Below are 13,789 nucleotides of genomic sequence, written 5' to 3'. Positions count from 1 at the left end.
TAGGTTGCTTCTGCGGTCCTTACCGTCTCTTGAGGAACGTAGGTTTGTTCTTGGCGTTTCCTTTGTAATCAAAGTAATAAATGGAGCTGTTTAATCCGCTCAGAGTTGCTTGCTAGAACCTAAATGACGTCTATCACTTATTTTCATTATCGGACCCTTTAAAGTCCATTAAAGCAACACTGCTTTATACGCGCGATTTACCTATATCGTACTTAGAGTAGCTCTTAACCCTAAAAAGTCACGATGAGTCGAAAATTAATTTTTTTTGCAGTAGCCATGCTACTGCACTGTGGAATCCAAGCTTGCTGTTGCTTGTAGCTTTGTACTTTGCTTGTTGAAGGCCCGCATAGCACTTTCAAGAGTAAATTCTTGGATGAGCAAGTTGCCCATATCACTAAATCGGTTTGAAGTATTTACAACTTGTTGGAGAAAAAGTTAAGCTCCCCCTCCCCGTGCACTTACTCGGTGCAACCGTCGACCAGCTGACCTTTTGTTTACATTAATATCATATATTATTAAGTTACATTAAAACGTCTGACTTTGACGGGATGATTAATAATATTATTTTCTGTTAGATAGTTTCCAAATGTAATTTTATTTTACATTCACTCTCTTTTAATGAGTATTAGTATTTCGCACATGTCATTGCCTCGTATTCTCGTTTCATCTGTTATAGGATATTTAGTGGAATCAGAATGAATTAGATGAGAAATGACCACTATGTTGCCTCTATTCAAACCAGAATCGAAGATCATTTACATTAGCGAAATTTGTTTGATTATGACGGGAGCTCATTAACTATTTCCGGAAAATAAATATTTTGTAGAAGTCTCTGTCCCGCTTTATACAGCCAGACCAATGGGTTCTTCTTCATGGGTCAACCACTATGTGCGGTGTTCTATTGTTAATACCATAGATCGCTTGAAAAACACGTAAAACATTAATCCCCAAAAACCAAAAGAAATATTAGACATATACGCTTATTATTGCCTGTACATTTCCAGTCGAGCTGGTCGCACAGGTGAGTTGCTAAGTTGATTAAAAAAGGTCTGGCTTCTTCTCTGTGATTTTTAACGTCTTGCGTCAAAAAGCTAAGAATATTACCTCCTTGTAAAACTTACGTGACAATAATCATTTTTATCTATTTTCTTTGCTTGTTATAAAAATGCCATAGATATAGACATTCAATATAAAAAATTTGTAGTAGCTTTTGAAACAAAGACAAAAATTATCAAAACAGGTAAAGTTTTACTTAGAAAGAAGCACATAAAAATTTTTTTGGATCTTCAGTAATGTCACGCTATTTTCGTCATAGTCTTGGCCGTTTGCGCAGGTATAGTTTAATTGCAGTTTTCGTGGGTTGACCCAATGAATTTCGTTTTTACTTTCATCAAAGTGCGGTTTCCAAGCGAAACATATTTAGCGATGCTCAGCAAATATTCATTGGTGGCGGTCTCGAAAAATTTCAAGGTGGTATAAAGGAGGAAAAATATTTTTTAAGCCAGAATAATGAACTCATATTGAAAATGCGTGAACAAGGCGCGAAACTGAAGTGCGAGAAGTCTCACCAAAGGGAGTCAGAGTTATCAGAAGCTACGGAAAAGAAATCTTCTGATTATTTAGCGCTTAAAGAGACCTGTTCGCCTAACAAGCATAAAAATTTTCAAGAAGAAGCATTCTTTCTCCATGAAGTAAGTACAGCGGTTTTTGAAATTTTCGATTATTCCAGTTGACGGCTCCTAAAGACGTTCTCTCCCCCCTCTATATCTCCCTCTTCTTTTCTTCACCCACAATCACAAAAATATTCAGCAAACTGAATGCACAAAGCGCATATTACATCAAATGGAAAATGAAGACCGTGAAAATACAAAACAGCAAACAGAAGAAAACGAAAAAGAAGCCAAATCAGGTTGAATTATTTTAGGGAAAACCCGCCCAAAATTGTTAAAAGAAAAGTTATTTTTATTTCTAAATTGTTTTAATCCGATATATACAAATATATATACATATATATACATATATATACATATACATATATATACGTACATATACACGGATATATATATTTACTAAATACTATTTTTCCTTATATACTTTCTTATGTGTATGCTATTTTAAAATTTTAAAAAACATTTTATTAATGAAAATTCTATTTACCTCAATCCTTCTTTAGATTTTGGGTACAATCTCAATTAAACGTAAAGCAGAGTCAATTAAACTATAATAAAAAGGTCTATAGGCCAATTTCATAATGCACATCTTTGCTTAGCTGCAAATTTAGCGGTCATAGATCTGCACACAGATCTTACGTGAAATGCTAAGAATATTTTCGAAATAGAAAATACCGCCAGATAGAAACAAATGACAGAAGCGCTTAAGAGCTTTTGAAAATATATGTTAGCACCGCTTTTTTTGACGTTTCTCTTATCAATTACAGTAGTAGCGCTGTTCACTAACAGCTACTTAACTCCTTAGTCTTTCATTTTGAGTATTTGCATATTAACGTCGATACAAAGTCACACTGCAAAAGCCTAAGCAGTTTTGTGTTTCTAGCTGCATATGAACTGTGTTATATATAAAAGGGTTCGTGTACGAAGAAAAAGAGGGTTAGGCAACGAATGCAATTTGTTTTCGATTCGTCCTTTATATGAACTTATATTGAAGAATTCCAGATTTTACTTTCGCCAATTGTTTCAATAAATTTCTGTGAAATTTCTGCACAAGAATATGAAAAAATTTTCGATTTAAAAGGTATGTTACGGAATAATTTGCCGTTATTTAGAGCAGTATGTTTGCGCACACATCTGTATGTTTAACATTTTGTATGCGATTGTCCACATCACACATGAGTCATTACACAACGCGTGTTAACTATATATTTCACGTGGTTGGTTAATGAGAAAAATAAAAAAAACACATAATTTTTCTTTAATTTTCAAACATACTGATGTATTTCTACTGTGAGGACCCAAAGTCGTCCCTCGTTTTGGCCTCACGGGTTCTCCGTCTCTGGCTGGGGAGAGAGAAGTGCTAGGAAGTAAGAAGGCATAAGATAGGATAGGCATAGAGTAAGAATAGAATATATATAGGATAAGAATAGATTAAGGTAGGAATAAGAATAGATTAAGATAGAATAAGAATAGAGTAGGTCGAGTTAGTGTAGGATTAAGTTAGTTGGGGATCGCGTTTGAGACTTCCAAGTAGACGGTCGAGTTTCAGTCGCCAACGGAGAGAGTCGTAGTAATCGGAATAGAATTTAAGCTTAAGGAAAATTATAAAATAAAGGGTCCCTGCGAATTAAAAAATATTCTTGTATGTTTCTCTGGGCCGCTGAGCTGCCCCAGCCTAGGAAAGGGACGAAAAGTCCTCACACTACATTATCATTTCTTGAGTTCTACAACTTTTTCGCATACAATAATATAATATGACACTTCAAATATAAATAACACCTCCCCTTACATTAGAAACCATGAAAACCCATGAAACAACTATTTTTGGCGTTCAAACATAAAGGAAATTTGTATTTGCTACATGGCTGCTGTGCGGTACCCTCACGTGGTGAAATTTTACATCTCGATCTGTTTAAGAATATAGGCCAGCGGGTAACATCGTCTTTTCGTCAATCCATATTATTTCACGAAATAACTTATTTTCTTTAAACATATGTGTTCATCTATTGAGAGGCGTTAATCTATATAAATAGGTGAAAATGTTTAAATAAGGTGGTCTGGTCTTGTGTGAGCGATCGTGATTTGGCTGATCTCTAGTAAAATATTCTTCATAATATATAAAAACGTCAAGCCGTAAGAAATTAGTGTGAAAATCAGTCAGCCACATTGCAATTATATAATTATTAAAACAACAATTACTTAGAGAGGGACTAAAAAAAAGCAAATAATAATAAATATTTCACAAATTCACTTGAGGATTAGTATACTTTTTGTATACTTACGTATTTCTACACAAAAAAAATTGCGTTTGTCCGGTATAAATTTGAATTACATAAGTATTATTTGTCAGTTTTCAAAACCGCCGTCAAAATTAAATTGTACTAAGATTCATATCTTAACTATCGTATTATTTTTATTGCGTATGTTGTGTTTCCGTCAGCAACAGACCGGGTTGATGCATTTTTGGAGTGAAACACTGGGTCTTGCGCCCGATCAACTGTGAGCTTCAAATTAGTACATCGTATTGGTCCACATACATTGAGTATAGTTGCATTTATTTTAGGTATTTTAGCGTTAGCGGAAGCCGACGGGATTATCATTGATGCTAGGAGGCGAAGATAAGGAATTTCGTATTCGAAGTCACAAGTGAGCCGCTAGTCGATAGTAAACAAGCTCGGAGATATACAAGACGATTTAAGAAACAGTAATTGGAGGTTGCAAAAGGAATAAAATGGGCTTGCATGTTTCCACAATTCCATACAAAATATGCAAAGGTAAGCCAACTTATTTCACTAATGACCTAAAAAATGAAAATGAATTTGGAAGGAATTTCTATCTCAAGACAAAGATTTTTCCTTACAAATTTAAAGCAAGCAGGGGGACCCCTCTAAAGTAAGTGCTGCTTACATAAAAGAAAAAATAAGAAAACATACAAAGGTCGTAAGCAGATGTATAAAATTGAAAAAAGAAAAATTGTGAAATAAAAAGTGGGAAAAAACCATCCATGGGGTCTAATTTTTCTAATTTGCAGTTTTTAAATGTGCTACATTTAAGCCGTTGATTCCATGAAAATCATGCTTTTAGAATGTATTAAACAAAGTCATTTAGGGTATCTAATAGTCGACTTCTTAGTTATTCTCAAATCATGCTAAAGTTCAACCATTAGCTATTATTGATTTCAGAAGGCAGCGTTCATATTTTCTTCCTCTATCTATCGCCGGTAAATCTGAATTTACGACCGAAAATGTTGAACTGGAGAGGCTGCCTTAAACAAGGTACGCCTGACGAAAATGGGTAGCCCTCACTTAAAACAACACAATACCCTCAACTAGACACACCTCATAGGCAACCCGATAATAACAATGCCCTCCACAGGGAACGCAGTCTTATCTTATCAACAAATAATTGCGCTGACATACCCCTGCGGGCGGACAGCATTGTCATCATCGAAGAAGCGCCTGGGACCCGCATTTGCTCACCCTTAACCGAGCAATAACGGAAAACCCTGGACTGTAAAATGAAAAAGTAAGCAGCACGACACCACCGTCATCGCACAGTTATTTAGTGAAATTCTCAAAGCAATCTCAACTTTCATAGGCAATGCGCGGCCAACAAAACCACAGCAAGGACGAAGATTCGGGAAATCTGAAACGGGAAAAGAAAGCAGTTCCATTACCGTAATGGGTTACACCTAAATGAAAACAAAAATGCTTTCATTTTTCATAATATATTGTATTCAGACATTACATACAAGATTTTCGACGCACCGAAATCCACTCGCCGAGGGACGCCAACACGCGATAAATAAGAGAAGAATTAACACGTCGAATCAAAAGGATGTTTAATTATGCTAATCATCCAATTTGAATCCGGCTTACTTACGTATATTTCTTAGCTTAGACGATACGTTTATTGCTTCCATTGAACCTCGACACTTTCTACGTTGTCGTGGTAATCAGTCATTGGAGACCATAGAGAAATAGCATCTTCGTCGCTTTATAAAGACCATTTAGCTACCTGGTTCACCTTCCTAGTTTAAACACTATGCAACATTGCTCGTATATACCATATGCCCAACTTTGTCGAGCTACTTTTCATTAATCTTGGATTGAACGCCTTTGGCAATGCGTCCATTCCCTTCTTGTAAGTCGTTCGGAAATATTCTGACATATGTAATATATGACGACGACATACCCACTTCATTCATTAGTTTTCGTACTGATCTTCAAATATTTTTTTTAGTTGTCGTGGAATGTTGCCAGATCTCACATCGACTTCTGATTTTGGTTGAAATATTTTGATAGCAAAATTTTCATTAATAAATTATTCTTTATTTTTTGAACGAATATTTTCCAATTATTTATATCAGTGCAGCAAATTTCATTGAAATTGAAGAGCGTACGAAAACAACTCGTCTCCTGAATAGATGGGATTGCATCCCGGTAAAAGACTTTATTGGTACAGTGCTGGTTAACATCTGTGGGATAGCTCTCTTGTTACTTTCGATTTTCCAGTTGGCTGGCTATTTTGCTATTCATGCTTTTTCAGATGGATGTATCCACTTTATTACGAATATTTACCCTTTGTCTAATTTCGGGTGTAGTTAACTTATTTTTCGCAAACATCGTTCATTTAACGATCACTTGTGTCGTTGAAATATTTCTTTCAAATGTAGCCTTGTGTTAGGTGTGTTAAATTCCGCGGCTTTAAGTATGAAAGCAAAATTGGCATGCCTGAACGATTGGTAAGCTGTGAAAAGGTGGGGTTTAGCTTATGATGCGAATGGAAAGTCAGTATATTGATCGGATGATATTTTTATGATTAACTTACACGAAAAGAGAAGAAGGAATGAAGTTTTTTTTGCAAGGAAAATGTAATGTGCATTGAAAATTATAGTAATAAAAATATAACAAAGGCTTACTAAAACATTCAAATTCGAATTTGATATCGAAAAACAAAGGAAAACGTACTTTGCTAACCATAACGATAATTTATAGACTTTTGTTTTTTAAGTTGTTTTAAAAATGAAATGTCTTACTTAATGCTCATTGGCTGACGTTACTTGGTAAGTAAAAGGAGAAAACAAACGCGAAATTTTTATATACCCCGAATTTTCAAAACCATTAAATAAAAAAATGCTTCTTTTCTATTAATTGAAATAGATTCTTCTAAAACAATTGTGAAGATGTATCTGTACTTGACGCCCTGATCAAAATATTTTGTTGTTGTTCGATTGTGATTATCGTCGTTATTATCGTCGTATTATCGTTTTTATATTTGTACGTATATTTAACATACCACCGCCACTTTTATCATGACGATGATCATTGGCAATTGCTGTAATAGGTTCCTTCCAAATTATAAATCAGCAAAAAAAAAAAATTCGAATCAATGTTTTGAGCCATTTTTCGCTAAAACGAAGGTTTTTATTTGCTTACATAGTATACACAGTATTGGGACACAACACTCTTGCGAGAATGGAACGAGCAGTCTGCTTATATACGTTAACACAAGCCTAAAGAATATTCTTGTGTTCTCCCAAGTTAAGATCTCTCGGAAATCTGTTTATTTACACCTCTTTATTAATAATCCGGGGAATAAGAATAAAGAAAGTCCTGCGTATACAGCTTTTTTGTAAATTTAAAAAGAAAATCCCGTAGATAATTTGAAAACCAAACCATAAATTCATATACCTAGTGTGGACACATATAAACCTAAATGCTTTAGAATAAATAGCAGTTTAAAAATATTTTTCTTTTTGTACACCAATATAAAAAAATGCGTTAAGTAAATTTTTTTTTTTTTTGAGGGAAAAATAGATTAAAGGGGTCGTCGGACCAAACTTCGGGGTCTCCTATATAAAATAATGAGCCAATGAAGACAATAGGTAGGACAGGGCTTATAGCGGACCTTGGCATAAGATCAGTCCATTCCGTAACTAACTTTCGTGCGTTACTTTGTTCTCATAAGGGTATAGCACATGTATATCTTTAAGGTAAGGACGCCAACCTTTAGTTCCGAACGAGCTAGCTTATCGATGACAGGTGCGTAAAGAGTCCGACCTTTTTGACCTTTTTAACACATATAGTTTTTTTTTACACAACTGGCGACAAACGGTACGATCTCAAATCGCACACATCCCATGTTATATATTCTATGTTATGTCTTTATTCTAATGCTGCCCGTTGGTACTTTTATTTCCGCAGACAATAATTTAAACGGCATTTCCTAACTCGTTGCATTATTTGTGGCTTTTGTCTCTTGATTGTTTTCAGTACAATTACTAATAACTATGCCTCTAACTTTTCGTGTGGTTTCGCATTTGTAAAAAAAAATACTGTAGAGGAAAAACAAAACGATTCTAAAGAAAATTGTTTTATGTATAAAGAGAATGAAAACAAGATATTTTAACTTGTGGAACGTAAGAAAAATGTTGTTAAATAATATTAATAATTATCAAATAATTTTGATCACTACCTAAATTGTAAACACAATAACGCCTTATGCAAAGTTTAACGGATCTTTTTATTGAAGCCATAGGAAGACCGCACAAAACATGATTGATCTTGCACAGAACATTAATTCACAACATTGGATGTCCTTGAATTGCGCAATTTCGTTCAAAGCAGCGACATGATTATCTGAGCGTACTTTATTAGTTTTTAGATGCATTGACAAAGAAAATTCTCATAACTACACGTGCATTGCGTAGGGGTGGCACTCCTTTTTTCAGCCTGTTAGATTAAATCTTCGTCTTAGTCGTAATCGTGATTAGATTCAACATTTTCAGTTTGGAAATTTCCTGATATGACCATGAGAACATAAATGTTTAATCCTCATTAATGTAGTGGGTTGATTACACGTAGTTTTTTCCAGCTAATAAAATAATGAAAACAAAAATAGATATACTGATAATTTTTTGGGCTTTTTTTTTAATTTTATGCAAAATTTCACAAACTTTTTGTTTAGTTATTTTTAAACTTTTTAATTTCTTTTATTTAATTTTTTTTTTTCGCAACTGTTCCTACAAATTCCTACAACTTTTTTGTGAACTAAATTGATATTATACTCACTTTCAATTCCTTAAATTTCTTCGATTTAAGGACTAAACTATTTAAATATGCTTTCACTATTTTGAAAAAGATATGTAAATTTTTTTCATTTCTTGTATATAATTTTTTTTTCGCAATTATTCACTTCCAACAACTTATACGGCCACTTTTAAAATGAATTTCAATTTATGTAAATTTCGATTTGGTAAATTCTTCGCTAAAAGCCGTGACCTTATTTTCCCCTTTACATGGTTTATAAAAAGTACCATTGGTCAGAATAGAGAAAGCACAGAATTGTTTTTAATAAATGTGAAATTTATAATGTCAATGCAAAATGAATGAAAATAAACAAAAGCTGCACATCTTTCTTTTAAAATGTATAATTAGCGAATACCCGATCTGTAAGTAAGTTTATGAATATATAAAGTTAAATAAATAATTTATATATTTAAATGGATTGGAAATATTTTAGAATTAATATTTTATAGTTTACCCGTTGGTATCATAAATATTTTATGCTACATGCTTATGTTTACATACAGTAAAGTCTCCTTCGCGGAGGATACGTTCCTTAAAAATGCCGCGAATACGGAATGGTAATTTGTATGGGATTATAGGGGATACGTTCCTAGATGACATAATAAAAAAAGAAACCGTGAATACGGAATGGTATTTTTAGGGGATTATAGAGGATACGTTCCTAGGTGACAAAATAAATAAAGACACCGTGAATACGGAATGGTAATTTATATGGGGTTATAGGGGATACGTTCCTAGGTGACAAAATAAAAAAAATCAATCTAATTGAAGTTTTTGAACATTTTGATCAATTATCTTAAGGCTTAAGCAATGGCTTGAAGAATTTTGTAAGTTTCTTTTGCTTGGCAGTTTTTAAAAGCTTCTTCAACTCAGACTGGTACGCAGCAGTCGCATTAGCAATTTGCCTATTAAAAATAAGACTCCGTTCCATAGACGTATCAATGTTCATAAAGAAATAACCAAGCTCATTTGCCATTCTTAAACCTTTACTAAGACTTTTCAAATTAAATATCACGTTTCCAGTGCTTCTTGAAGCCTCTTCTTCAATGGGTTGGGAATTTAATATTTCCTCAAAGTCGGTTTCAGTCAAATCTTCATCTTGCGATTTAAGCAATTCCTGAATGTCATTTGATTCTATCTGCTCGAACCCATCTCGTCCTATTCCATTCGCGATTTCGGCTATGTTTGCAGTCAAAGTTTGAACTTGCACACATTCTTCGTCATTTTCCGTAGTCAGAGCAGGCCACAGTTGTTTCCAGCATGACCTCAATGTATGTGGCTTCAGTTCTTCTAATGGTTTTTTTGGTTTACGATGCATTTTGCATCTTCTACTAAATCATTATCGGAAACATCTAGTAGATTGGTAGGCATTTTCACAAACTCAACCGATGTTTTGAGCAAATTCAATAAATTTATTGTAATGTTTCGGGAATTCAACCTATGCACGGATGTTGTTGTTTATTTTTACCATTTTTTCGGATGTTTTCCGGCCTGGCTCGTCGGATGGGGAGTGTCCAAATATAAGGTATTCAGATATGTGATAGGTTCTTGCCTCGCTACAATATTTCATTATTTTAAATAAAACATGCTTACTATAAAATTTTGAAAACTTTTGATTAATTTAATCCATGCCCTGACCACATTGCTTCTACCTCGCCCCTCTGCCAACCACAGGAAGCCTTACCAGTGTTTTACCTTTTAATAAGAACGCATTTCTTTTCTTTCCTTTTCAACGGAAGTGTTATAATGATTTAATTCAATATTTCAAAACCAAAATTTTCAAAATGAACAATGGTTATTAATCAGTTTTATAAGGAAAAGCATAATGATTTGATTCAACATTTCAAAACAAAATTTTCACTTTGAACAATGGTTATTATTCAATTTTATAAAATAACTTACCAAAACTAACAACCACGTCGATGCGCATCGCCATAGCTAAAAGATTTATTAACAAATTATAGGTTATAAAATTAAAGCAAAAAACAATGATTAATATTAAGGAAATATAACTCAAAAGAAATGTCAATTATTGTTTCCCTCAATAAAGGTCCCACGCACAAAACGGTGCGAAGAGGAGTGCTCCTTTAACGTTATTTTGGTTCTTTCGCGTTTTACACTCCTTCTAGTACATTAGCTTGTCGATTTTTTTTCCTTCTTTTTTCATATTTTTACTTCTTTTTTTCCTTTTTGCTGCGAGATTTTCTTCCCTTCTTATATGACACAGGTCTTAAAAATGTACGAAGACGTGGTTGGTCGGGTGTTTGTTTTTTTTCCTTTTTTTTATAAAAAATTTAGAAAACTCTTATATTGTTTCCTTGTTTATCATAAATAGCTATCTTTTCTTTAATAGTAGCGATAGCACAGAATGTATTTTAATTTCTTTCCAATAAATTTACAAGCCAAAATTCTCATGAAATTATTTGTCTTGAAATAGCGATAGCACAGAAGATATTTTAATTTCTTTCCAAAAACTTTACAAGCAAAACTCTCACGAAATTATTTGTCTTGAAGTCGCGATGGCACAGAAAAATGTCTTTTTAATTTCTCCCCAAAAAAAATTACACGCCAAAAAAATCTCCGGACAACCATCTTTCTTTTTTTCCTTTTTTTTCTTTCAAAGTTGCCAAAGTTTCTTTTTTCTTCGCGCCGCTTGTCGCTTTCCCAAAGTTGCCAAAGTTTGCCTTTTCTATTTTTTCCCCACTACAGTGTCTATTACATTATCACTGATAATGCTCAAGAAACATGTACTAGTAAAGCTTTGGAGAGTTCATGTGGAACGCAGCAATTGCCTTGCATTACAAGTCGTTCAACGGAAACTTCTGTCAACTCTGAAACTAACCAGGAAACGCTTGCTATTGAAACATTAGTAAGCAATGATAAGAACTCTTTGGATCTTGTTCGAGCTATTAATCACAAGTCGTCTATAAAACATAAAGAGCATATTCTGCCGGCTGCTAGTCTTATTTTATATGCAAGTTCTATTACAGTGCTTCTAGAAAAGAAAATGCATTTTTACCATAGGATCAAGAACAAATGACTATTATCAACTTTTTACCATTTATTGCAGTGATTAAATGTACCGATATTGAGTGAGTCGAAAATCTTCTGAACGTTCAGGCGTATAAATTAATAATAAAAGTACATGTAAGTATTTACAAAAAAGACAGGAAACATGAAATAATAGGGCGTATACTGACCTTCTCGATGATTTCGAGAAACCAAGTATGAAAATGGTTGCCATGTCTTAAAGAGTAACAAGTGGATGGATTTCTTTATTCGCACGCAGTTCTAATTATGAAGAATGTTATGACATATATACGAACTTTGGCTCAATGTGAATAAATTCCAACATAATCGAGGATTGCTAGCCTTATGTGAGTGTACGTGTAGATATGAATACTCAAGTATGTAAATTTACATGTACGTATTTTGTATAGTTTTTGCAAAAGTTCAAGGATTGGTGCTTACTTATTTTGCGATGTTTGTGTGTCTGCCTGAGTTGAGATTATTTTCGTTTTTTCTTTTCTTTTTTTCTCTCGTTTCCATTCATAACTTAAAAGTGTGCATAAGGACTGCAAATAAAAAAAAAAAAAAATTGAAATCTTGGCGTAATCCGTGTGGTACCGTTTGCCAAGAGGATTGGGGGCAGTTAATTGCGCCTTTTTAAGCCCCTACTTGTACGAATAGCAAGATATGCTCGAATACCGCCAACTAGGTCTCCAAAAATCACAACAACACAAACGAATATAATAATTAGAAAAAACACGACGGCGACACCTTTACAATTAAGTATTACACTAGAAGCGCGAAACAGATAAAACCGCAATTTACTTTCAGCAATAAAGAGCTTTGAAGAAATATGTGAACTTAGGGTGGATCACGAAACACAGATAATTAAATAACGAGAAAAATGCACTTTCTTAAAAACTTGAAATATCTAAGCAAACATTTCTTGGTTACACATGGAGTTGCCAACCAATCATAAAAGTCTCTTTCGTGTCAATTTCGTTGCTATCATTCTTATAAAAATGAAGAAGCAGAAAAAAGTAAAAAATTTTTTAAAAATAACATCTTGCTTTTCTCTCTGATAAACAAACAAGCATAGCTATTAAAGAAATAGTGAAGGAATACTCACCAAGTAACTTGAAAAAAGAAAAACTTTAGAAAAATGTTTAACTATTGTCGTCGATGTGATTGTGTGATGTGATACCCCTTCTAGTCTGTTTTCATATTTTCTTGAGTAATTCTACCCAGAATCCTTTTTAATATTCAATGCGATGACAGATCACATATCACGGAGCAGTTGAGCGAATTACTGATTTTCATTGCTGCTCATCTTGAAATGACGCAAAATTAAAACGAAAACCGTTCACAGGCGCGTGAAAAGACTAAAAAGGAAAGACGCTGAAATCATCTAACAATTATGAAGGTAGAAAAATCAATTATTAAAGGAGAAAATCGAAGACAAAAGATCGTTCAACTCCAAGGTGTTACTAAAACTAAAGGAGAAATAGGCCGATTGCCTTTTTCGGTAGATCCCAGGTGATTTCGAGAGTGATAACGAGGTGCTTAGTTAAATCCTTCATGCTTCTAGTCCAGTTTGGTTTAAAAAAACATCGTTGTAATTCTTTATGTTAAGAAACTTTGAACTTTGTTATTTAATTAATGTGTATTATTTATACGTTTAATATGTACATATATTTATTCCTATTATTAAATGTATCAATGAAATAATGAGATGATTATAATGAAACAGAAGTAACAAAAAAATTTATAGTGAAGGTGTTGGTGCCATATGACGTCTATTTTGTTTTACAGGTTTTTAAATAGTACAAAATGACTGGAGGCATCTCTTTTCCGTCTTTTAATAATTCTTTGCCGTAAAAATGGTCCTCTTCTTTAAAACGATACGTTGAAGCATTCTATCTAATATTTATGTATTGATTAATACAAAAGGAGGAAAAAAAGTTAACAAAGGAATGAATACTCAAAGAGCCCATGGAAGTTAAGTTTATTTCCCCTTAT

General features: G+C 33.5%; 1 protein-coding gene across 1 annotated transcript; it reads left to right on the top strand.

Annotated features, from left to right (window-relative positions):
- Positions 1 to 1,136: 1,136 nt before the first annotated feature.
- LOC119640285 lies at positions 1,137 to 1,914 on the top strand. The gene is made up of 3 exons (XM_038038205.1): positions 1,137 to 1,333; positions 1,397 to 1,691; positions 1,810 to 1,914. The coding sequence occupies exons 1-3, from the start codon at positions 1,293 to 1,295 to the stop codon at positions 1,912 to 1,914; spliced, it is 441 nt and encodes a 146-aa protein (XP_037894133.1). The 5' UTR covers positions 1,137 to 1,292.
- The last annotated feature ends 11,875 nt before the right edge of the window (positions 1,915 to 13,789 follow it).

This window comes from Glossina fuscipes, unplaced genomic scaffold (genome assembly GCF_014805625.2).
Source record: "Glossina fuscipes isolate IAEA_lab_2018 unplaced genomic scaffold, Yale_Gfus_2 117, whole genome shotgun sequence".
Lineage (NCBI taxonomy): Eukaryota > Metazoa > Arthropoda > Insecta > Diptera > Glossinidae > Glossina > Glossina fuscipes.
The sequence above is the reverse complement of the archived record's forward strand: the minus strand, read 5'-3'. Positions and strand labels throughout refer to the sequence as shown.